The sequence below is a fragment of the Lampris incognitus genome, chromosome 7 (genome assembly GCF_029633865.1).
Source record: "Lampris incognitus isolate fLamInc1 chromosome 7, fLamInc1.hap2, whole genome shotgun sequence".
Classification (NCBI taxonomy): domain Eukaryota; kingdom Metazoa; phylum Chordata; class Actinopteri; order Lampriformes; family Lampridae; genus Lampris; species Lampris incognitus.
The window spans coordinates 941,807-968,608 of record NC_079217.1 but is presented as its reverse complement, the minus strand read 5'-3'; the positions used below and the strand labels follow the sequence as shown (position 1 = coordinate 968,608).

The following is a 26,802-nucleotide window of genomic DNA, read 5'->3' as shown; positions in this document are numbered from 1 at the left end:
AAAGGAAGAGGCAATGCCAAGCACCACCCAAAATGCCAAGATAGCAAACTGGAAAAACAACAAAAACAAAACCAAAACCAGGGCAGAACTGATCCAAGGCACCCAATAAGGGATTAGAAGCATTATTATTTCATTAAAACTTTACTGACATCAAACATTATAAGTTCATATTCTTAAGTGCGTTCAAAGATAGCACTTGGAATATTGACATAGAGCTTTGGATGTTTCAGTGACCAAAAATGCAATTTCCACATCCCTAATGGTCTATGGTTGGAGGGGAGGATGACGAAGATCTCTGCTGCCTGCAGACATCCTGCCAACAATCTCATGGTCCTATTTCGAGCAGCGCAGACATTCTGATTCAGTTATTTATAACAACAAAACCTGTGGGTGAACCTCGGGTGGAGGGGATGCAGGGTAAGTGGAGCATGTGTGCAAAACAAGAAATCAGTCTGAGGTCAGAAGGTGTGTCAGTAGCAAGATTGGTTCGTTGCATTCATATATATTGCTTTTAACGGTCTGGCAGTACGTTAACATTAACACCGCAGAGAGACGTAGTGATGGCAGTACCAGTTCCTGGGGAGATTACTTCTCTTATCCAAACCTGCACCGTGTAGGTGTCAGTCTCGGATATTAAAATCTGAAAGGCAAAAGGACAGTTTGTCAGGATGACAGACGTGTAGCAGTACCACTTGATTTTAGCGTTGTGTTTCTGCAAATTGCAAAGTTTTTCCAGTTCTTGCAATGCGTGCACACTACTTCAGATAACACAGACCAACATAAAAAATACAGGTTCACGGAGACGTGAAATTATCTTGCCACTAGAGGGCTCTGTTTAACATCCACAAACAAGTGCTGAGCCAGAGCGAGGTACAGATAGTAGATAGAGGAGGCCACTTCAGGGCAGGAGATGAGCGCACTTTGCGTTTGCAGGTGACAGAAACGTCACAACTTATAGTTTAGAACAATGCCACCAGCGGTTGCCAGCGGTGCAAGAAGACATTAAACTACGACTTCCGGTCGGCGTCTCAGTGAGGCGTTACAGCGCTGAGCAGACCTGGTCCCTGCACACCTGACTGAACCCAAAGCCACTTGTTTCAGTAGACTGAACACGTTGTGCGGGTCCAGAGACGCCACCTAAAAGTCACGCTTTCACGCGCCTAAAAGGACAAGAAAGCCGACTGGACCCTGCTGTCTGCTCAGCGCCACTCACCTCGTTGCGCCAGTTTGTCAAACTTATGGCGCAGCATGAAAACCACATGGAGAGAAACACAGCTGAGTATTACAGCATCCTCCCTCACAACACAACGGCAGCACATCCACCCCCGAGGGGGCAAACCCTATAACGTGCTCATTTACGGCCCGGCTCTCTCACCGCCTCCTGCAGCAGCGCGCCCGTGCCTCTGGTGGAGGTTTACGCAGGAAACAAATGATCAGCGAGGGCGCGTGGACACATGAGGGTAAGGGTGGAGCGCGTGGACACATGAAGGTAAAGGTGGAGCGCATGGACACATGAAGGTAAGGGTGGAGCGCGTGGACACATGAAGGTAAGGGTGGAGCGCGTGGACACGTGAAGGTAAGGGTGGAGCGCGTGGACACATGAAGGTAAGGGTGGAGCGCGTGGACACGTGAAGGTAAAGGTGGAGCGCGTGGCACATGAAGGTAAAGGTGGAGCGCGTGGACACGTGAAGGTAAAGGTGGAGCGCATGGACACATGAAGGTAAGGGTGGAGCGCGTGGACACATGAAGGTAAGGGTGGAGCGCGTGGACACATGAAGGTAATGGTGGAGCGCGTGGCACATGAAGGTAAGGGTGGAGCGCATGTAAATTACACCCGATATTTACGGGGGATGGAGGAAGGGGAGGGGGGGCAGCTGGAGGAAGGGAGGGGGGGCAGGTGGAGGGAGGGAGGGAGGGGGGGCAGGTGGAGGAAGGGGAAGGGAGGGCAGCTGGAGGAAGGGAGGAGGGGGGGGGCAGCTCAACAGGGGCTGGTGGAGTACTCAGGCTTACCTCCCGCTTCACGTTCCATAATAGCTTCTCTTTAAATTCTTCATCCGTGGATGAAGCCATGGCCGCGCGCGGCGAGGCGGCGGCGGCGGCGGCGTCGACGCGTGAAACGGCTCAACAGTCTCGACTCTGCAGCTTCCGGTCCTTCAGAAAAACCTCCTTTCTTATTTCCTCCTTTCTCGCCTTTCCACGCGAAGAGCTCCGGCCGCCGGCTGGACGCTGACGCATCGGTGTGGCGCCGCGGCGCTTTGAGGAGCCATCTTCTACACCCCCACCCCCTCGAATGACGTCAGAGGCGCCGGCCCCGCCCCCTGCCCGTGATTGATCAATGGGATAAATCAGTTGAGCCTCGCTCCGAGCAGCGGGGTTATTTATAGCACCGCCCTCCCCGATGCGACGCCACCTGACAGGGATGAATAACAGCGCTCCGTTCCCACATGACGGGCTGGGGGGGCAGACTGGACTCGGTCACCGCGCTGCTGGACTGTGCAAGACTGCGTCGGGCCACAGAAACCTGAACCTCGCCGCTATGGTTTCAGAAACGAAGGTGACGCTTGCAAGAGTGCCTTCACGGTTTGCACGTTCTTAATAAGGAGGGGCTCGTGTTGAAATGAAATTGCTTTCATACAAGTTGCTCCACACCTGCTTTCACCGGAAGTCTCGAGGGCGCCTCGGTAGAGCCGTTGGTCTGAGCACAGCTGGAAGGTCCGTGTCCCCGTTACACATCAGGCGTCAGCACGAGCAGCGCGGTGTGCGTCAGGCCGCTCTTCCCCCGCGCGCTGTGCAGCGTCTGGCTCGTGTACCGTCACATCTGTGACGCCACATGTGCTGCTGCAGCGCAGCCTACTGCCCAACCTCCTGGGCGCGTCTCCATTCATGTTTACCCTGGTCCTGCGGAGCATTTCCCCTCGGGACACCTGACCGTCTGTCACTCTATCGTAAATGTTTGATGGGAAAAGATTTAACTCGCATATTCACCAAAACTAACGGATGCCTCATTCACGGGGGATTTAATCATGTTCACATGACAAGAACCAAACAACAAGCATATTCACCCTTACTCTTGCCCCTGTCCATGCCTCCAATGCCTCCAAGTGGCACGTTTGTGCACCTGCAGCCGTTAGCTATGGAGTTGGTGCACCTGCAGCTGTTAGCTATGGAGTTGGTGCACCTGCAGCCGTTAGCTATGGAGTTGGTGCACCTGCAGCCGTTAGCTATGGAGTTGGTGCACCTGCAGCCGTTAGCTATGGAGTTGGTGCACCTGCAGCCGTTAGCTATGGAGTGTGTGCACCTGCAGCCGTTAACTATGGGAGTTGGTGCACCTGCAGCCGTTAGCTATGGAGTTGCTCATCAAGCAGCTATATCAGCAGCTTGTTTGCGTTGCCTGGAGTTCCTGCAGCAGCGGTTATGAAAGACTTCTACGTTCCCACTGGTTCTGGCGGAGACTTCAGTTGAAGGGGGGACACTGCAGAACACGCTGGAAAGGCGATGCCTTCCAACAAAACATAAGAATTGTGTAAATGAAACCAAAACATGCATTTAATAACGTGACCCTTTCCATCGTCCACATGGTGAATAAAAGGCATTTTTATTAGAGGCATTTGCTTGTTAAAAATGAACTTGTTGATAAAGACTTGGTTCAAATGAACATGTAACCGCACACTCATACTTAATAAATGTCGCTCATGTTCTTCCGGTTCATTAATTCTGCAGTGAGCGGCTGTGAAGCGTTAGATCATACAAAAACCAACCTGAAAGAGCGGAGACACATTCTCCCCTGCTCAGTTACGGCCGATCGTACTGAATGCCTACATTTTAACACAGCTATGTTGCTAAGATACAGTGGTTCATATCTGTGATTGTTTCTTTGCTACTAAAGTATATCAACCTTAGAATCAAAAATTCACTACTGTCAATATTTGAAACCTGTAAATGACATAAATTTCAAATTCATAAGGCCAATGCAGACAACACGCCTACGATTTTAAAAAATCAGATATATTAAGGCCACAGTTTAAACTTTATGGAAAAAAGTGGTAAAAAGAGTTGTGGCAAAAAAAAAAAGAATAAGAAAATGTATGAGCATAAACAAACTTTATCGTCCATAGTTCATTATCAAAGTTGGACATCTGGAAAGTCGTAGTCTGTCCACCACTTTGTGCACGAGTGGCGCTTCTGAGCAGATGCTGTGCGATACGTGCCGCTGCAGGGTAGCAGGACGTAGTGTGTGGATGGTGTGGCCTTAGTGTCCCAGGGGTCGGTCATCATAGGTGCTGTACCTCTTGACATGGATACGGCGAACGCGCTCACGAAGCTCTGGCCCCTCTTCTTCCTCACTGTGGGAGCCGCACTGACTCTGGCACCGGCGGGTGGCCTCCAGCAGCATGTTATCAGGAAGAGGCACCGTTTCGTACAGCAGGGCATTCAGAGTCTCCTCATAGATGCGTGCATCAGGAAACTCCACCTGGGACGGGGAGAAACAAGAGATTTGGTGGAGAAAAAAAAATTTAAAAATTGTACCCGGTTTCCAACAGGATCCTAAACTACAACATGCATTATTCACTACACATATGAAATTGCAAAGCCAAAATGACCACAATTCATTTGACTTGTGAAACTGCAATAAGCACACTTCATTGCACCTACAACAAAGCAAATAAGATTCACCATCACACTATTTCTTCTACTGGAGCTGCACTGGTGGTGGTGCTGACCTCTACTGAATAGATTGCTACGCAGCCTACATATGAGAAATGACCGACATGTAAACAGCTGTTTAAGCTACGGCTGCATCAGAAAACCAGCAGTGGGGTGATGGCAGCATCAGCAAGCTAGAAACGCACACTGCAGAGTTGCAGGTTGAAGATGTTTCTCCTACTAGCTTGGTGTGAGGGATGGATTTGAGAAACTTCAGCCTCGACTGAGGATAAAGTCTGACCCAATACAGCGTTCTGCACTGGTTAAAGGAAATGTCAACAAAACGCAGTAAAACATATCTTTCTCTAATAACACCACAACTGAAGAGTTTAAAACACTGGCTAACACTGATGAGTAGTCGAGTCTCATCATCTGAAGCAGCCGAGTTCAAATTAAACAGGAGGGAGGGAAGAAAACTACAATGTGGCAAAAGGTAAGTGTCCTCACCTTAGTGTGCTTCTTTTCGGTAGCATAGACTATAGAGGTGCAGCAGACTTCAGCCAACTTGCGACCCTGCCCGTAGAAAGACCAGCAGCAGATTTCATCACCGATCACGTCCTTGATGAAGAGGATGCGTCCATTGTAGCTCAGAGACAGCCTGTCAAACAGCTCGATGTTCTTCAGCAGGTTGTCATCAGAGTTGCTGTCGCACAAAACCAAACATCTCAGTGGAGGGGTAAATGCTTAATACTTGACTCCACTACTGGCCTGCAGCTAATAACAACTTTAGTCACTCGCACAAAATGCACTTTCCCAATACAGCACTTAAAATCAATCAACCTGTAATGATCAGCCGAAGCCAGCAGGAGCTGAGGAGGCGTGCTCGCTTACCTTGTGTAGGAGTACTTGTTATTGCTTCTGTTGTACACCAGCTTCACCACAGGCTAGCAGACAGAGAAACCTGAATGAATGGCTTTAATATCTACATAACCTGGTTACGGACAAATCTCAGACAGCGACAGACCGATTAAACTGAGTAACATGTACACAAGCAGTATCCCACCCAGCTTTACACACAAGTTTCGATATGAACAGCAAGAACATGTACACGTGCAGTATTCCACCCAGCTTTACACACTTTACACATACACACAAGTTTCGATATGAACAGCAAGAACATGTACACGTGCAGTATTCCACCCAGCTTTACACACTTTACACATACACACAAGTTTCAACATGAACAGTAAGAACATGTACACGTGCAGTATTCCACTCAGTTTTACACACTTTACACATACACACAAGTTTCAACATGAACAGTAAGAACATGTACACGTGCAGTATTCCACTCAGCTTTACACACTTTACACATACACACAAGTTTCAACATGAACAGTAAGAACATGTACACGTGCAGTATTCCACTCAGCTTTACACACTTTACACATACACACAAGTTTCAACATGAACAGTAAGAACATGTACACGTGCAGTATCCCACCCAGCTTTACACACTTTACACATACACACAAGTTTCAACATGAACAGTAAGAACATGTACACGTGCAGTATTCCACCCAGCTTTACACACTTTACACATACACACAAGTTTCAACATGAACAGTAAGAACATGTACACGTGCAGTATTCCACTCAGCTTTACACACTTTACACATACACACAAGTTTCAACATGAACAGTAAGAACATGTACACGTGCAGTATTCCACTCAGCTTTACACACTTTACACATACACACAAGTTTCAACATGAACAGTAAGAACATGTACACGTGCAGTATCCCACCCAGCTTTACACTTTACACACAAGTTTCAACATGAGCAGTAAGAACATGTACACGTGCAGTATTCCACTCAGCTTTACACACGTTACACATACACACAAGTTTCAATACGAACAGTAAGAACATGTACACGTGCAGTATCCCACCCAGCTTTACACACTTTACACACAAGTTTCAACATGAACAGCAAGAACATGTACACGTGCAGTATTCCACTCAGCTTTACACACTTTACACATACATACAGGTTTCAACATGAACAGCAAGAACATGTACACATGCAGTATCCCACCCAGCTTTATAATAATAATAATAATAAATCAGTCTTACATAGCGCTTTTTTAAAACTCAAAGTGGCTTTACAATAAACGGGGTGAAACAAGACGACAGATAAACATAACACAGACATACAGGGATGGATGAGCGGACGGGGGGGCATGAGAAGGCAATGGAGAAAAGGTGTGTCTTGAGATGGGACTGAAAGAGTGGGAGGGATTCTGTGTCTCTAATGATTTGGGGAAGTGAGTTCCAGAGCCTGGGAGCTGCTCTGGAGAAGGCTCAGTCACGAAAGCCGCAGAGGTTGGACCTGGGGGTGGAGAGAAGGGAGGCTGAGGTGGATCTGAGGGACCGACAGGGTTGGTAGGGGGAGAGGTCGGTGAGGTATGGGGGAGCCAGTTTGTGAAGGGCTTTATAAGTAAGAACCAGGATTTTGTAACTAATCCGGTGGGGGATGGGTAGCCAGTGGAGGTCTTTTAGGACTGGGGTGATGTGATGCCAGGATTTGGTGAAAGTTAAAAGTCGGGCGGATGCATTCTGGACCAGTTGGAGTCTCTTGATAGAGCTAGCACTGATGCCACAGAGGAGTGAGTTGCAGTAATCAAGGCGGGAAGAGATGAAGGCATGGATCAGTATCTCAGCAGCAGGGCGTGTGAGAGAGGATCTTATTTTTGCAATGATGCGAAGGTGGTAGAAGGAGGATTTGACCATTTGGCGGATATGTGGCTCGAGGGAGAGGGAGGGATCAAGGATCACACCAAAGTTGCGTGACTGGGAGGAAGGGTAGACAGTTCTGCCATCGATGGTGAGTGCAAGGTTGTTGATTTGGCTGAGAGTGGACTTGGAGCCAATGAAGAGGAGTTCAGTTCTGTCACTGTTGAGTTTGAGGAGGTTTTGCTGCATCCACACTTTAACTGCAGACAGACAGGAGTCGATGTGAGAGAGGGGTGGATTGTGAGGGGATTTGGTGCTGAGGTATATCTGGGTGTCATCAGCATAACAGTGGAAGTCCAAGTTGAAATGGCGGCGAATCTGATCAAGAGGGAGGATGTAGATGATGAAAAGGAGCGGGCCGAGTACAGAACCTTGGGGGACACCTTGTGTGACTGTGGATGGAACAGAGAAGTGGTTGTGAAGTGAGATGAAGGGTGACCTGTTGGAGAGGTAAGACTGGAGCCAGCTGAGTACGGTGCCTTCAATACCGACATCTTTCAATCTGGTGAGCAGGATGTTGTGGCTCACAGTATCAAAGGCTGCACTCAGGTTGAGCAGGATGAGGATGTTAAGGGCTCCAGTATCAGCAGAGGTGAGGAGGTCATTAAGTACTTTAAGGAGTGCAGTTTCAGTGCTGTGGAGTGGGCGAAAACCGGTCTGGAGGGGTTTGAGCAGGTTGTTGGAGTGTAGGTAGGTTTGGAGTTGTGTGGCGACAATGCATTCCAGGGTTTTACAGAGGAAGGGGAGATTGGAAATTGGCTGGTAGTGGTTGAGGCAGGATGGATCAAGACCAGGTTTCTTGAGAATTGGGGTGACAGCTGCAGTTTTGTAGGCAGAGGGGACAATCCCATGGGACAGTGAGGCATTGAAAAGTTTGGTGAGTTAGGGGCATAGGGCAGGGAGGCATTTCTTCAGTAGACAGGTGGGGAGGGGATCAAGGGAGCAGGTTGTGGATTTTGATGAGCTGATGAGTTCAGAGATAGTGGTGGGGGCAACTGGAACAAACCAGGAGAGGCGGCAATCAGGGGGAGGGGGATGGAGGTCAAGAGGAATGGGGAGAAGAGGGGCCGGAGTAGGTGCTGCTGAGTCAGATGCAGGGGACAGTGATTTGTTGATAGAAAGCTTTACACACTTTACACACAAGTTTCAACATGAACAGCAAGAACATGTACACATGCAGTATCCCCACCCAGCTTTACACACTTTACACACAAGTTTCAACAGGAACAGTAAGAACATGTACAGGTTAAAACACTGCATCCAACGTATTCCATTAAATACACACATACACACACACACACTTTCTTACCTTGGCACAAGTGTGGATGAGCCTCTCCTCCTCCTTAACTGAAGTGATAACGGGTATTACACATACAGCCTGCTCCTTACTGTCCTGTCAGTCAAGGACACAACACACGGTATTACACACACAGCCTGCTCCTTACTGTCCTGTCAGTCAAGGACACACAAACGTCTATGACACCAACGCCAGCAGGTCTCTGGGGAGCAGGACACTGGAAATGGAGTTTATAAGACTTATCTACAACATGCCATGTGTCACCAAAACACTACCAGGCAAATTTAAACCAAACAAACAGCCAACCTCGACTGCAGCTGGGAAATGACTCCACAACTCAGCGTGGTGGGTAACAACCATAACTTACACATCTCATCTCACCATCGACGTCTGTGGCCGGCAAACCAGCAAAAAGTGGCTGGTTAATCTGGTGACAAGAACCTGTGACTAGTGAGTGTTTCTGATCGAGACTTTACGCCCACCACACCCAGGTACAGCCTTCACTTAGTCTATCTTCAGACAAAGTTCAAATGGAGCATTTCTGCTGAATGTCCATCTAGAAAAAAACACAAACACTTAAAGCAAGCAGGCCGGTAAAATGTGTAGGCAGACTCAGTGGCCATGTTCTATCGAACTAGAAGCTGTGTGTAACCAGGTGCATGTGACGTTTACATCAGGAAGTCCGCAGCAGTTCAAACAGCAGGACAACCGGGAGCAAGTCCCTTTGCTGGGACAAGTTTCTCCTGCTGCTTCCTGCCAGGATGAGAAACATACCAGACAGTCTTGAATCTGAATTAGGACCGGTCGCTGGTTTCCAAGCAATGCTTGAGAGACGAGACTGTGGCCAAAACATCTCCGTCTTACATAGATACACACAACTAAAAGCTGCGAGTGACAATTACTCATCGCACAAGAACTGCTGAGCCTCTGATGTTCATTCATAAAGCGTCGGGATGGTAAGAGTCAGAGCAAGCTTCTCTGAATGCACCGCGGGCTTGATTCAAAGAAGAGCTGCTGTCGTGCAATCTGTCCCCATGGAAACAGGGGGATGTCTAAACCTTGGCAAGTTCAAGCACCAACTGTCAGCCCAAAAGGCATTCCAGTGAACGTCTGTCATGGTGATACATATGCACTGCCACTTGTCTTGGTCTGACGGCACCACAGCAAACCGTACTGCTGCCCCAGCCTTGAGGCGTAACGACACACACCGGTCCAGAGCAAGTCAGCTGTCAACAGCGAAGTGCTACATGCAGTCTGCTTCTGTAGCCGCGGTATACTCACTTCAGCAAACCCCGTGCAGTTGTGTCCAAGCACTGAAATGTCTTCAAGGATGAAAGATCTTGATTCTACTCCCTACAGGGCTTATGGCGGCACAGTCTCAGCAGAGAATCAAATGCAATGGCAACGCACAACTGAGCACTCGAAAACCTCCTTAGAACATTACTCATTAAACCGCTAAGCTCCCAACACCGTTCCACCGTTCCACCACCTCCAGAGAAAAACATGGTGAAACCCATAAGCAATGATATAATCAAGGCCGGGTACTGCTAAAAAACACAATCTTCTCCAGACCTGGGCCATAACATCCAGATTTATGATTACAACTCATGAATCTCTGTCTGTCCCAGTTTGATCTAATTTGAGGCTAAGGTAGCTGGAGCCTGCCCAGGTAGCCATTAGGGGGTACGGAGAAATCCTGGACAGGCCGCCTATCCATTACAGGGCCCACGCGCACAATAATTCATACCTCTTCAAGTCTCAAATCCACCCAAAAAGCATTTCTTTGGACAGTGGGAGGAAACCGTAGTGCCTACAGGGAACCCAAACACACACAAGAAGAACATGTAAACGCCACACAGGCGTGCCTGGGTCAAAGCCTCCGGTTCCTTGGCATCCATGCTCTCGATGCAACATTGCCACCCTGTGACTGTAATTGTACTTTTCTATTACCAAGATGAAGGCATGTTCTTGTGAAATTACTAAGACAAGTAGATTTTGCAATGCGATATGTTGCCCAAATTCCATTTCTTACATAAAAAAAATACACTAATCTATTCTGGGTTAGCAAAATGTTGAAATCTATGCTAATCAATCAAATGCAAAAAGCCAACGAATCTTTCTCCAAATGATTTTTCAGGTCCCTTTCAGTTTTGAGCCCTCTTTCACATGCCATTTCAAATGTTATTTATAGAACATAATTATGTGGGTTTCTTTAAAATCCTTGAAATATAAACAATGATGGTGCTTAGCAGCAATATAATGTTGACTGAGAAGGGATAAAATATCACAGAAGAGAATAGAAAAAAACATTATTCTAAATATCAGTCACTTTGGCTTCTACTGACTTGCAGGCTGTTTTGGCAGAGCTCAACCAAGCCTGGGATGTGGTAATACTTGGCCTCTGCCAGCAACTCCAGGACAGCCTGCTGGCCTTTGGGCAAGGTGACAGTTCCCTCCCGCAAGTAGCACAGGATGCTACCAAAGTGTTTTCCGCTGCGGTCTATCAGAATCCATCCTGGATAGAGACAACAGACTGGGTTAGTGGGTGAACATACAACATATGGCATAGATAACCTTGACACTTTATAATAGTCTGCTCTAAATTGGTAAAAACATGACATTATCAAGGTCAAACTCAAATATAAGGACAGATTGGAGCAGGAGTTTAGCAGCATGAACACAAAACAAGCCTTTCATTTAGTAGGAACACTAACTGCTTATAAATCAATTCAAGATCATTCCACAATCACAGACCCCACCACCTTTGCAAACACTCTGAACACTTTTTACACACGGTTTGACGTTCACAACCACTCTGTGAGGAGCTGCTTAGTGTCCTCCCCTCTAACCAGCCCACACCCAACCTTCACAATGGAGGAAGTACGACAGCAGCTGGGTAGGTGCAAACTTGGCAAGGCATCAGGGCTGGACGGCATCCCGGCTAGGGTGCTCAAACTCTGCACCATGGAGCTTCACCCCCATCCTCTACTCCATCTTCTGGGAATCCTATAGGACAGCACCAATTCCCACCCTCTGGAAAATATATACCATTATACTCTTACCCAAGAAGCTCCACCCCTCTGAACCCAACCACTACCGACCGGTTGCACTCACCATAATAGCCACGAAATGTCTGGAAAAACCGATCCTGTGCACCAACCTACCAGCTGTCAGTCCACAGCTGGACCCATATCAGTTTGCCTACAGGGCAAAATGGGGGACAGAGGAGGCAATTATATGTCTCCTTGACTCCCTCCTCCAACTTCTGGAATCACCTGGCAACTTCTCTTCAATTCTCTTCGACTTCAGCTCTGCCTTCAACACAATTCAATGCCACAAAATTATCAAGAAACTCCACCATCTCAACATCCCTCCAATCTTCATCCACTGGGTGTACAACTTCCTTAGCAACAGACCACAGGCTGTAAGAACAGGCAGAGTAACATCATCAACCATCACCACCAACACTGGAGTCCCTCAGGGCTGTGTCCTCAGTCCCTTTTTCGACACAAACAACTGCATCAGCCCTTCACCCATCACCACTTACTACAAATACTCTGATGACGCTGACTACAAATACTTTGATGATACTGACTACGAATACTCTGATGATGCTGACTACAAATACTCTGATGATACTGACTACGAATACTCTGATGATGCTGCCATTCTGGGATTACTTATTGACAATAATTCCATCACAACCAATCAACACTCCAGTTCTCATTTTACACAGTGGTGCATGGACAACTACCTCCAACTGAACATGGACAAAAGAACTGGTCATTAACACACTAAACACGCCCCTCGCTGGCCTGAACCTCATCTCCATCCACAGCAAGCGAGCAGAATGGGTTAACAACTTCAAATATCTTGGGACCCACTTCAGACAATAAAGCTCAGCTTTGATCAATACATCACTGATATCCATAAACGATCCCAGCAGAGGCTCCACGTTATCCCCAAGTTCAGAGCACTTTCTGCACCCCCCCCCATCACATCACCTTCTGTTGTTACTTTACAAAAGCATAATCCAACCCATCCGGCTGTACTGTTCCCCGTTTCTATACCATGCTGACCATCTCCAACAAAAACAAACTTACCGGGATCACACATGTTGCCTCCAAGATCATCCCTTCCCCTGCACCCAAACTCCCAGATATGAACGACAGAACCATCACACGCCTTGCACTCCAAGTAGCGAATGACACTGATTACCCCGTCCATTCATATTTCACACTAAAGCTGTCAGGCTGTAGATATAGCACTCTGAAGAGACCGCTTCGGCAGAAGTTTTATCCCTTCTGCCAAAGCGGCACTAAACAAACTGCCTCGCTGACCGAGCATAGAGCCAGATTTATCTGTGGGTGTGATACGGGTATATGTGCTGGAATACAGGCAGAGAATGAATGTTATGTGTTTATGTATCTGTATGTATGTATGTATGTATGTATGTATGTATATATGTGTGTGTGTCTGTGTGTGTGTGTATATGTATATATATATATAAATATATATACACAAACACACACACACACACACACATGTTGCGGTGTGGGTTATCTGTGCATGTACTGGCTGTGAAAATAAGTTTCCTGTGGGGCAATAAAGACTATCTATCTATCTATCTATCTATCTATCTATCTATCTATCTATCTATCTATCACCTCACACTGTCCTAGCTTGATAATGTTCATGAAAAACAGTGATTCAAAGTAATCATCTGCACCACACACTTTTAAAATGGCTGTGGAAACTGCTATTAGTGCGGCACTGGGTTCATACATAGCAGTGGTGTCCAACCCTGCTCCTGGAACGCTACCCTTCTGCCAGTTTTCACCCCAGCCCTAACTTAACAACTCTTGACTCAATTAATCAAGGTCTTGGTCAGTAGGTAATTAGTAGTACGAGGCGTGTTAAATGAGGGTTGGAGTGAAAAGCGACAGGATGGCTTTAAAGGAGCAGATTTGGACGTCACTGGTATAGTTGTTGAGAAGGCACAGGTGATCAATCACAAAACTTGTTAGGGGCATCTAATGTCACTACCCTGGCCTTCTGTGTGGGATTTGGCAGCAAATGCACTAGAAGAGCCCGTGCTGACTGGTAGATGGGGGTCAATACTTTTGCCTTTACATACAACCGAGGAAGATGTGTGAATTGCAAGTTGTGTGGGAGGGTTCATGTTGGATAGCAAAGACAGCTGGTAAGTGGACAGAAACTGCAGAGAAAGAGACAGCCAACATTCAGTTTGTCTCAGACCCTATCTGATATGTCTAATATATCTAATATGTCCAATATATCTAATATGTCTGATAATATATCTGATACGTCTAATATATCCAATATATCTAATATGTCTGATAATATATCTAATATGTCTAATAATATATCTGATGTCTAATAATATATTTGATATGTCTAATATATCTAATATGTCTAATAATGTATCTGATGTCTAATATATCTAATATGTCTAATAATATATCTGATATGTCTAATAATATATCTGATGTCTAATAATATATTTGATATGTCTAATATATCTAATATGTCTAATAATATAACTGATATGTCTAATAATATATTTGATATGTCTAATATACCTAATATGTCTAATAATATATCTGATATGTCTAATAATATATCTGATGTCTAATAATATATTTGATATGTCTAATATATCTAATATGTCTAATAATATATCTGATATGTCTAATATATTTGATGTCTGATATATCTAATATGTCTAATAATATATCTTATATGTCTAATAATATATTTGATATGTCTAATATATCTAATAATACATCTAATATATCTAATAATATATCTGATATGTCTAATATACCTAATATGTCTAGTAATATATCTGATATGTCTAATATATCTAATATGTCTTAAGGGGGGAAAAATCCCACAAAGGTAGACTTCATTAGGCTCAGTGTTTACTAAAAGCACATTGAGAAACCAGCAAAGGGGTAAAACTAGCCAGTTGGGTGGTACAGGACTCTGAATGCATGGTACCCTGGAGTTTAAAGCCAATGTGTTGGGCAAATGTACAGGGACAGCTGAAAGGTGTGTAATAATTGGGGACAAGATTGTCTGATCTGTACACAATGCTGCCATGACCAGCAGTGGTCTCAGATTTTGCAGAGCTGACAATGCTGACAACAACACTACAGTTAGAGAAGCTGACTGGAGAGTAGCCAGTAATCAGCTACATGGCTGAAAAAAACTTTCAGGACTGGCAACAGGCCCTGCCAGGTCAGCCCTCACAATATGGGCAGGAGGCCAAGTCCACCGTGTACTTTTGGAGAGGTTAAACAATAGAGGACATACATGAAAACTGCCCTCTCAACAAAGGGAAATAGCATGGTTTGAGGACTTTCATGCATGACCCATATAATGATCACGTCACCTGAACTACGGGAGGACTATTCAAAATTACATTACATTCCTCAAGGCGGAACATAAAGGACGGATGGTGATCACTTAAAAGGCCTTGCATCAGTACCTTTCAATTTTCCAGCCATCCAAGTGACAGCTGAAGCTGAGGGTTATAATACAGACCATATGAACATAGAACTTGTGGGTAATTCTATGAAAAGTATGCAGTATACCAACAGACAAATAAAATGCGAATCATATATAACATTGTATGGAGAATATTGATGTTAACATGCACAAGCTTCAGACTATCAGTATGTGTTGTGTGAGCCTACTGAGCTATGTTTTCTAGGCTTTGAATAAAAAGAAATTTCTAGTAATATAAAACAGACTGGATTACTTTTGCAGTTGAAGCAAACGTTTAATGTTCTTTGGGAGTGGCTCACCATCTCTGTCAGTGAAAACTTCCTTCTTTCCACTGAACATGGCTTTTAGCACAGAGTTCTGCCTGGTCAGCACCTGCAGGGTGGTGTAAAACAAGGCCCCCCCGACGTTGAGCCGGACATACTTATTCCCCAGGCTTACTGCTCCGCGATAGCTGCAGGTCTTGGTCTTGGAACAGGCTAAAGGAAGCACAGGGGAGGTGCAGCCAGCTTGTGAGTGAACATGCTGAAGGCAGCTGTCCCCAGACATGTCCCTTTGGAGGTAGATGACCACCCTACAGACGTAGGTCCGCAGGTCCCCCGCCGTGTTGACAACTGCTGGGGAGGCCACCACAGCCTCTCACTGATCCAACACATACCTGCCAAAGGTTTTCTTAAGTAAAGAGCCGGCTAGAGAATTCTCTGTATGTCTGCACCAGAAAGGATATTACCAATGAATACAGTTGCAGGGGTTAAGGAGAATGCCCTGTGACTACTTACCATCCGTTGTCCATCTCTCTGGTTTCCCCTTCCCCTAGAACTGGATGTGGCTGGACAGGAACTAGTTAGGAAGGGAAATAAATTTAACAATGTCCAAGAGTACACCATCAAATAGTTCAAAATGCACTGGCTAGCTGGCTGGTTAGCAAGGGAACAAGTTAACAAGGGATTATTTTGGCAAAGGATTATGTTAACTTTCATGAGCAAATTTACACATTCCTACTTCTAGCATGTTAGACTGTGGCATTATTAACCCAGTGGGAGGCCTCTTGATTTTCCGAGTCCAAGGCCAGCAAGCACATAGCCAAACTAACATGGCCGCAGCTCTTGAACACTTGTGAATGTATGGATCATCTCGGTCTCTCCAGAAAGAGAACCCTTTTTAGTTTGCACAATACAAACAACTTCATTAATCCCGCTACGGGCAATTTGTTTGGAGAAGCGTGTGAACACAAAACACAATAACATGTAAACAAACAAATAACACAAACAATAAATAATAACACCCCAGGGAGCTAAATGTGGAATTAAATCTATAAAAGTACACAATAAGAAACATAATAAGATGAACTTGATAAAGACAATAAAACAATCTCACAAAAAACACCATGGAGCATTTAATAATTTGTGATGTGCCAGATTTAACCTAAGCAGAAATGGCCATAATGAAGTATTATATAGTGGATATAAAAAGTCTACACACCCCTGTTAAAATGGCAGGTTTTTGTGATGTAAAAACAAACAAAGAGAAATCACGTCAGAACTTTTTCCACCTTTAACGTGACGGCACAGCAGAGCAGGGAAGAGTCAAGTGGGCCGGCGCCAAGTCAGATGCATGGGGATACAACCGAGAGAGGGCTCTTAAGTGCAGGACAACTGAAATACTTGCGGCTTCAGGGCCATTTTAGTTTAATGAATTACCTTCCCAGTGAACAGGCCATGTCTCTGATGTCAAAACTAAGTTGACAGCCCGTCCGTCTGTCAGTGACATATTATAGATGTCCATAAAAGTACAAACTGTGTTTAAGAAGCTCGTCGGTCTAGTGACCTGTTGAGAACGTCCACAGATAGCGCCACACCGTCGTGACCTATTAGATGTCTGCAGACATATAGTTTAGCTTTAAGCATGCCACTGGTCATGGCCACGAACGTCTTTTGAACAACTTTTGTCTCTTTTCAAAACATTAATTTTCAACCCGTGAGGGATGTAGACTGGATGGCAGTATAGACTTCCATTCTGGCTGAATAAACGTCAAACTGTTCACTGGGCTCTCGCTCTCTCAGCTGAGGCAGAGCTTTTTCTCTTATTTTTCATTACTGATGGCGGCCCCTCAGTTTAAATCTGGGATCAGCAAGGGATGCCATTTCCTAGAAGTCATCTCAGAATCAGAACCAGGTTTATTGCCAAGTATGTTTTCATATACAAGGAATCTGACCTGGTGTTTTGGTGCATAACAATGAACATAGCCGAAAAAAGTGCAAGTACTGTAAAAAAAAAAACACAAACCAAAGGTCAAGAAAACAATATAAAATAGAAAAATTTGCACTAAAACATGAAAAGATATAAGAAATATAATAATTAAAATATATTTACAATATGTGATAAAAACAGAAAAGCTGTTCAGTTTTGTGCAGAATCTGTGACAACACATCCACAATCTGAGGATGCTGTGGGTTATGCATACTGCTCTGATCCTTTTTCAGCATGTTCTTATGAGTACTCGCATTTGGGATGACTATAACCTGTTTTGCCCACCTTTCCCCGACAAATTTTACAAATCCCTTTAGATGACTTTGAATCATTGTTATGCAGCTTTGTCTACCATGCTGGCACTACTTCATCTGGCTGTTACGAGGGGGAGGAGAGACATGAGAAATTCATTGTGTCCTATGAGGATTGTTACTGCTTACGACAGTGTGTCATTGTGTTTGCTGTTGATTTGCAGCGTAAGTGGTGTTCTCTGAAGTTCTGTGTGAGAACTGGATACTGCAAAGGAAGTGGTTCCGGTAAACTGTTGCTGATGACGAAGTGCATGTTAAAAGGCAGGGTGCTAGGTCAGTGTGGATATTTACTGGTTTTTCCTGATGTTTAATTTTTAGGAGTGGTTTGACGCTACCTTAAGGAGGACCCCAAAATCATCAAACATTTGGTTTCCCAAGTCCTTATTTAGAAATGTTCAGAGCTCCTTCAAGCACTGCTGGTTTAAAGACTATCCAGGGCTCAAATGGGACTCCAAGGTAGAGAGAGCATTCTGTCGTAGCGGTAGAATGGCTGACAAGCCGAATCTTTTTACATTTTCCAAGCTGAGGGAGGAACCTTTTATTTCTGATGGGTTTAGGAATTGGTCCAAGGCCACCATGCGATATTAAATCACATGAAAACTTGCACACTTATATGGAAGTAAAGTTTTCCAGCCACACTTCCAACGAGTGTTCTCCTGCCACTCAAGAGAAAAGAGTTTCAAGAAACTGAAAAGTGCAGCGTAGCGTTACTGAAGACCGTAAGATCTCATGCAGGGCTCAAGACTAACAGCATCCCGTCGTCCTGGAGACGATGGAGAACGTGTTCAGGACGATCAGAGATCTTCCCAGGGACGTCTCCAGGATGAAAGGGACTTTTGTCGTAGCAAATGAAAACTAAACCTTGCGCCGATTTAATCAGAGTGCGTCTGTTCATGCTGCCACTATGGTCACTCACTGTCACTGGCTTGCTAATCAGCACGAGACCGACGAAGACCCGAAATGTTCCCGCAGCAGCGGTCCATCTATCCTCTCAGTCACAGTCAGCTTGCTGGCAGGGCCTCGGCATGCTGCGGTGGTTAACGCAAGAGGGCGCTTCTGCATCACTTTTAAGAACCACCAGCACACCTGAGAACCCCGAGTCTGAGGTAAGGAGTAAGGCCACATGTAAATGGATGTAACGTAGCTTTTATATTGTATTTTTTATGTACTTATGATCGCGGTGAAGTTGCCAGGGCATGTCAAAATCCGAAAAGGATGCTGTAAACTAATTATTGACGAGGGTGGCTAACGTTAATCTCTGTTGAAATAGGCTGCAGAGAGCTAGTCGGCTGCTAGCTGTTTGTAGCTGGTGGCCAACACAGTCCTGCGAGCCAACCCCCCCCCCCCATGGCTCCACGGCATTAAAAGCTAACTGAGCTAATGTCAGCTAATGAAGCTAACCGCTAACAAAGCTAACAGAGCTTAGAGCTACGTTGCAGCCAGAACAGCAGGACAGACAGAGCATCTGTTTGGCATAACAGGAAAAGGAAATTAATTTCTGTATTTTTTAAAGTGTAACAGTTTCCCATATTTTCCCACGTTTTTTTTTCTTTCAACTTTCTCCATTTTCACCCCAATTGTATCTGGCCAATTACCCCACTCTTTTTGAGCCACCCTGGTTGCTTACTCCACCCCCTCTGTGCCAATCCGGGGGGCACCCCGACTGACCAGAGGAGGCGCTTGTGCAGCGACCAGGACAAATACCCACATCCGACTTCCCACCCGCAGACTGGGGCTGCAACGATTAGTCGACATAATCGACGACGTCGATCATAAAAACTCGTCGACGCAGAATTTTAGCTTCGACGCGTCGTATAAAAACAATCAGAGCCAGTAACGTTAACTCAAAACCGCACAAATGTTCATTTGTAACTGCAATGCCCTATAGGAAGTGCTGGGGGCAGTATCGCTTCCATCGTCTGATATAACTGCATTTTGCATGAACGACGAAGAGAAGAAGAAAGCGTATGAACGATGGCGGAAAGGAGAGCGAATGAGGCTAATGAAGAGCAAAAACCAGCGAGACCGAGACTATCAAAAGTCTGGGAGTATTTCACAGATGACAAGCCAAAGAAGTCAGTTAAATGCAGAATATGCAAAGCCGAATTGGCATTCCACAGCAGCACTACGGCGATGCACGAGCATTTGAAACGCAAGCACCCTGGAGCCACGATGATTGCTACTTCGGATCATGGGTAAGTTTAGCTAGTTAGCCACAGTATCGTAATGTTTACGTTAGCTTAAGTTACATGTTGGAAAACAGAACGTCTCAAGGGTGATGCTTGCTAAGCGAACGCTATTTCAGTTATGTGGATTCTGCGTATCCACCAACGAGCTGTATGTAACATTAGCTAAACAGCACCAAGCTTGCAGCATAGCACACTACAGCTTAGAGTTGTTTAGCTCCGTCATTTATCACCGAGTGTCGTGTTTTTGCAGACTGGAGTATTAACTAGCTAAGTTAAGATTGCTAACGTTAGCTAATTGTTAACGGGTTCTAACATTCACTGACTCTGCAGTAACTTACGCTATGAGCTCTAGGTTTCTTTTTTTTCAGTTGAAAAAAATTGAACTTTTTGGGCTAAAGCGCAGGCAAGACTGCAGAGACGGGGAACGTTAGCACCATCTAACATTAGCTAGCTATCTTACTTAGCTAGTCAATCTGCAGTCTGCAAAAACACGACACGGTGCTAACGTGAGCTGTCTGTAGCCTAGACAGTCAACTAGCTTTCACAGTGCGCTCTAATCAGCTGTAGCTTGTCGTAGCGTTAGCTAGTTAGACTGGGTTGGAGCATATCAATAATTCAGTTGTAAGATATTTATTCATTTAAATGGTTTAATTGGTATTAGGCAGTACACTAAGATAAACTGATACCATAGCCTACAACTTGTGATGATAATTAATACAGCTTTCTGTTTTGTTCTCTTTCTATTTTAGTACTAAGCAAAGGCGTGTGGATGAGTTCATCCTGAAGAGAGGCTCATGCACCCCTCAAATGGCTGGAGTCTTAACAGAGAGCATCCTCAACATGCTCGTCAATGACATGAGACCAATATCCATGGTTGAAGATGGGGGATTTAAGCAGATGGTCACCACATTCCATCCAGGTTACACCTTACCTTCCAGAACTCATTTTACTAAGCTTATGGAGGGAAAGTATGAAGCTACTTTTGGTAAGGTTAAAGATGCTCTTAAAGCAACCAAGAACAAGATTGCCCTGACAACTGATGCCTGGACCAGTGTCGCGACAGAGGCATATCTTGGCATCACCTGTCACTTTATAAGTGATGACTGGGAGCTCACTAGCTTCTGCCTTACAACCATGCCACTCGAAGAACGGCACACTGGACCCAACATTGCTGCATGGATTGAGCAGGCTGTGGAAAGGTTTGAGATCCCTCCAAGCAAGATTGTGGCAGTTGTTCATGACAATGGCTCCAATGTCGTACTGGCTGCAAACATCTTGCAGGAAAAACATGGGTGGGTGTCTATCCGCTGTGCAGGCCACACTTTACAGTTGGTGATCAATCGTGCACTGAAACACCCTCAGATCAGTAAAGCACTGGGAGCAGCGAGGTGTCTCGTCGAGCACTTTAAAAGGAGCGAACTGGCTTCAAGCAAGCTTAAGACAAAGCAGAAACAGATGGGAACCCCGGAACACAAACTTGTCCAAGATGTCTCTACCAGGTGGAACAGCACCTATTATATGGTGACTCGCATGCTGGAACAGAGATGGCCACTGACTGCGACTCTGTCTGACCCGGCAGTAACACAGAGAGGGAAACAATACCTAGACCTCAAAGCTGATCAGTGGACCCTGCTAGATGAACTGGCCAAAGCTCTCCAGGCCTTTGAATGTGCCACTGTCTACTTGAGTGGTGAAAGCTATGTGACAGTCTCCGCCCTGCCTCCACTAGTCAGAGGGCTTTTGAAGTCCACCCACACTGCCTATAATACAGCTCCTGTGCAGGCCTTCCAGGCGGCTGCTTCAGAGGAGACCACTGCACGCTGGTCAAGAGAGGTCACCATCACAGATGATGACCCAAGCAAACAGATCATTGCAGCTGCACTAGACCCACGATTTCGAAAACTGAAATTCCTGACACCAGAGGAGAGGTTTACTGTTCAGAATAAAGTACAAGCTCTGGCCCTACAGTCCAAGGATGGGAGTACTGTGAATAACCAGCACACCAGTGGGAATGAAGAAGCCACAGCAGCATCAGCTGACAAGGATGCCACAGACTCAGCTGCGGGAACTCCAAATAGGTCTGTTTCAGCTCTCGATTCACTGCTTGGATGTGACTCAACAGACAGTGACAGTGAGACCAATGATGAACAGGATGCACGCAACCAAGCGATCAGTAATGAAGTGCTGATGTACTTCGGAGAGCAGCCCCTCTCAAAGACAGAAAGTCCCCTGTCTTGGTGGAAATTGAATGAGGCAAAGTATCCAACCCTTGCATCACAAGCCAAATCGTTTTTGTGTATTCCAGCTACTTCTACTCCCTCTGAGTGTCTCTTCTCAGCAGCTGGGAACATCGCCTCAAAGAAGAGAGCCAGCCTCACTCCAGAGCACGTCGACATGCTCACGTTCCTGCACTGCAATTTAAAGCATTTATGAACTGCATGAGATCAGAGTAAGACACACATATACACACACACAGCTCCTCTCACTCACACACAGCAAACAAAAGACCTACAAGTCTGTCTGATCTGACTCATCCTCCCCTCCTGTTGGAGATGGTGGAGCCTAGTGAGTGGATCCACGTCCCCCTCCTGGACCAGGTTAACAGCCCCATCAGAACCGCGGTGCTGGGGCAGAGGCTGCTATTTTGAGTTACTTTTAAAACATTATTTGCACATTATCTTTACGTTTTGACTTGCACTTTAATTTGCATTGTTTAATTTATTTACTTTGTTTTTATTATGATTGATAATGCATTGACTTTCATTTGTATTATTTAATGTATTTATTTAGTTTTCATTATGATTGATGATGCATTTGATTAAACAAGTAGCTCCAAAACAAGTTCCAAATTCAAATGTTTCATGAGTCATTATTTTAATTCGCTATGGGATCGTGTTATGTTAAGACAGAGACACAGGGCGACATTCACAGGTGTGCAGACTTAAGCATGTGAGGTAAAACATGCACTGGAGCCCGGAAGAGGATCCGCGCCCTCAGGAAGCAGAGATGGAGGGTGTGAAAGAAATAATCGTTAGATTAGTCGACTAATCGAAAAAATAATCGACAGATTAGTCGACTACCAAAATAATCGTTAGTTGCAGGCCTACCGCAGACACGGCCAATTGTGTCCGTAGGGACGCCCGACACAGCCGGAGGCAACACGGGGATTCGAACCGCCGATCCCCGTGTTGGTAGGCAACGGAATAGACCACCACGCCACCCGTGCACCCATTTTCCCACGTTTTGTGTCTCGTGACTAATGCGGACAACAATTTGTGGATGAATTTGTACAGCCACGAAATGGGTTGCGTGTGCACACCGTGACGGTACATCCTCTTAAAAGTGCTTGTTTTTGCCACGGGCTCGTATTGTTATGTCGCACAACATTATGAAAGAATCCCTCAGAGACAGACATTTCTGTGAATGAATGTATTCATGTGAATGAATGTAAAACATCATTTTAAACATAGAAACAGCCGCTCTGCAAAGCCACCAGACTTCATTTGCAGGAACACTAGTTATATTGTTGTACTTAAACACACTTAATTCAAACTCCACAGAAAAACAACATAAAACTCAACACCACCTACAATTAAGGTCAAAATTATTAGCCCCCAAGGAACTATGGAACATTTCCCTAAAATTCTGCCCAATGTTTGCATCATTCATGAAACTTTACATAGTGAAACATTCATCAACGTTAAGGCCCCTATTTGGTACATTTTGGAATGTAAAATAAATCTTCAGGTTTGCTTTATACCAAATGTAGTGAAAACTGAGGTGGTCAAAATTATCAGCCTCCATGTGATTTTTTTGCTTTCAAACCACACCTGAGCAATCAATCAGCACTGAACTTGACTTAAGGGACTCCAATAACAGGGCTAGTGGCACTTGAACACTTGATTGAGAGGGTCTACCCTTAAATTCTTGGTGAGAAGTAATTTCATCATGCCAAAAAGTAAAAAAATCAGTCTGGAACTCAGAAAGAAGATAGTGGATGCTCATCTTAAGGGGGAAGGCTATGCTGCCATTTCCAAGAGTTTCACAGTGTTTAGAACAGCTGTGCGTTGCATCATTGCAAAGCACAAGGAGACAAATTCTGTTAGAAACAAACCTGGCATGGTTGAAAGTGCAAGATTTCAAAAACTTTGGAGAGGAAAATAGTCAAAGATGTCAACAACATTCCCCGGATCTCTGCCAAGATGATTGTTGCTGAACTGGCCCCTTCTGGACTTGATGTTTCAAGGAAGACTGTTGTGAGGGCTCTTCATCGTGGTGGGCTTGAGGTCATCGTCCAAGAAAAACTCCATTGCTCACACAGCGGCACATCAGAGCCAGACTGAAGTTTGCCCGTGAACATTTGAAACATCAGTCCTTTGGTCTGATGAGACTGAACTTGAGCTGTTTAGGCACATGGCTGTTGCTTTTGTTTGGCAAAGGAAGGGAGAGGCCTTCAATCCTAAAAAGACAGTCGCCACAGTTAAACATGGTGGTGGGAGCATAATGCTGTAGGGCTGTTTTGCTGCTTCAGGCACAGGGAACCTTGTTCGGGTGCATGGGATCATGAAGGAAGAAGATTATGTTGACATATGTCAAGAAATCTGCTGCCAGTCTAGCTTTAGGTCGCTGCTGGGTCTTCCAGCAAGACAATGACCCGAATACATCCAAGTTGGTTCAAAACTTTTTGAAGGACACCAAAATCAAGGTCCTGGAGTGGCCCTCTCAGAGCCCGGATCTCAATCCTATTGAGAATCTGTGGCGAGAGCTCAAGGTTAATGTCCATGCTGGAAAACCACGCAATTTGGATGAGCTGGAACAATTTGCCATGGAAGAATGGGCTAAGATCCCTCAAGAGACATGTGCCAACCTAGTTAGGAACTACCATAAGAGCTTGTTGTCAGTTGTGAGTCAGAAAGTTACACCACTGACTATTAATTGTCAGAGGGCTAATAATTTTGGCCTTGTCATTTTTGTTTTTTCTTGTTTCAATTCAGCACATCAGTAAAATATCTTAATCAAGCTTAGTGGAGATTTTCTCTTTGTTCTTTTGGAAGAAATTAAACTATAAAAACTTTTTTTGTGGTCATTTCCATGGAAGAGTTAAGGGTTTTGTTTGATTTCATAAAGGGGGCTAATAATTTTGACCTTAACTGTAGGTTAGTCTTTCCACCCTTACAGCAATAACTAAATGGTTTGGTTGAAATAAAGTCCTTAATTCACCACATTATCTGTGTAGATATCAGGAGAGGCAAGAAAGACCATGATGAGCCTATATATATGTGTGTGTGTGTGTGTGTGTGTGTGTGCGTGCGTGCATGCATGCGTGTGTATACAGGTATGTGTGCATGCGTGCGTGTATGTACAGAATATGTATGTATGTTTCTCCTGTATCTTTTACTGTGACGTTTTTCACAAGTAATGAATGAATGAGCTTTTTGACCAAATCAATTCTGGCCTGGCGGCCTGTCCAGGGTGTCTCCCCGCCTGCCGCCCAATGACCGCTGGGATAGACTCCAGCATCCCCGCGATCCTGACAGCAGCATAAGCGATTTGGATAATGGATGGAATAATATTCTACTTCTCTACAGAAAGAAAGAAGCTCTGGCTATGAAGCAAAATGGAAAAGAACATTTCTGCCTGAATAGAAAAAAGTGCTATTCATTCATTGAATATGATGAAGCTGCACAACTTATGTACTGCAAAACATGTAGGAGCTGTCCAGCTCAGGCAATGGGGAACAGGCTGTTTCATGGTGTAACAGGAGGGAAAGTACGAGTGAGAAGCATTAAAGAGCATGCAGCCATGACTGCACACAAATCAGCCGAAGATGCTCTACAAGCAAGAGATCACTCAGAAAGAGGCACACTAGTGTCAGGTTTTGACAGAATGGATGCAGCAATAAAAGAGAAGATGGTGAAACTCTTCAACATAGCCTACTTCACTGCTAAAGAGGAGGCCGCCTTCACCATGTTCCCCAAGCTAGTGGCTCTCCATCATACAAACGGCCTGGACCTCGGCACAACATATAGCAATGACAAGGCATGCCGAATGTTTATCACAGCCATCGGTTCATGCTTCACTGAAGAGCTTCAGGAAAAGTTGCAATCCGCCAGGTTCTTTTCTGTCATATCTGACTCTTCAGTCAACCGATCACTGAAGGACCAGGAGCTTACCTACTGCACCTACCTCCACAATGGCGAACCAGTGAACCAGCTCATCCAGACTGTTGTCCTGGAACATGCCCATAGCCAGGGCATTTTGGATGCCATTCTGGCTGGACAGTTTAAGGTTAGAGTGGGAGAGGAGGACCTGAAACAGTGTCTTGTTGGCTTTGGGTGTGATGGAGCTGCCGTTACGCTGGGTGTGAAAAATGGCGTGACTGCCAAACTCCAACGTTTGTGCCCATCCCTCATCCCAAGCTGCTGTGTGGCTCATCATCTAGAGTTAGCTGCTCTAGACTGTGTCAAACAGGTTCCTCACCTGCAAGACATCAAGCGAACCCTACTTGCCATCCACAAGAACTACACCTGCTCCGCCAAGGCCACACAAGGAACTTCAGGAGATCAGCAAGGCGATGGAGATTTATTTCCATTGTGAGACCAGGCAACACTGAAGGTACTCGCTGGCTACCACACATGTTGCACGCATTAGAAGCCTTGATGAGGAACTACAGGCCCATTTTGGTGCACTTCGAGAACCATGCCAGTGATCCTAATGACAGGGAAGCAAGTGCAGCCATGAAGGGGAGGGCAAAGCTTGTGACCCCATCACTGAAGCAGTAAAA

General features: G+C 45.3%; 2 protein-coding genes across 3 annotated transcripts in view; both read right to left on the bottom strand.

Annotated features, from left to right (window-relative positions):
* Positions 1-2,210, bottom strand: part of sgsm2 (small G protein signaling modulator 2) — a 168,500-nt gene extending 166,290 nt beyond the window's left edge. Inside the window, exon 1 of the mRNA XM_056283318.1 lies at positions 2,011-2,210. Coding sequence (XP_056139293.1) covers positions 2,011-2,070 — 60 coding nt within the window. The 5' untranslated portion in view covers positions 2,071-2,210. The remainder of the gene's footprint in view (positions 1-2,010) is intronic.
* Positions 2,211-3,570: 1,360 nt separating this feature from the next.
* The window catches only part of tnfaip1 (tumor necrosis factor, alpha-induced protein 1 (endothelial)), a 37,184-nt gene continuing 13,952 nt past the window's right edge, over positions 3,571-26,802 (bottom strand). Inside the window, exons 2-9 of one of the 2 annotated variants that reach the window (XM_056283209.1) lie at positions 16,048-16,108; positions 15,571-15,926; positions 11,083-11,252; positions 10,485-10,547; positions 8,750-8,833; positions 5,536-5,588; positions 5,152-5,347; positions 3,571-4,471 (exon numbers count right to left, since the gene is read on the bottom strand). In XM_056283209.1, coding sequence (XP_056139184.1) covers positions 4,250-4,471; positions 5,152-5,347; positions 5,536-5,588; positions 8,750-8,833; positions 10,485-10,547; positions 11,083-11,252; positions 15,571-15,817 — 1,035 coding nt within the window. In that variant the 5' untranslated portion in view covers positions 15,818-15,926; positions 16,048-16,108 and the 3' untranslated portion in view covers positions 3,571-4,249. The remainder of the gene's footprint in view (positions 4,472-5,151; positions 5,348-5,535; positions 5,589-8,749; positions 8,834-10,484; positions 10,548-11,082; positions 11,253-15,570; positions 15,927-16,047; positions 16,109-26,802) is intronic. The other variant, XM_056283210.1, reaches the window with a different exon arrangement.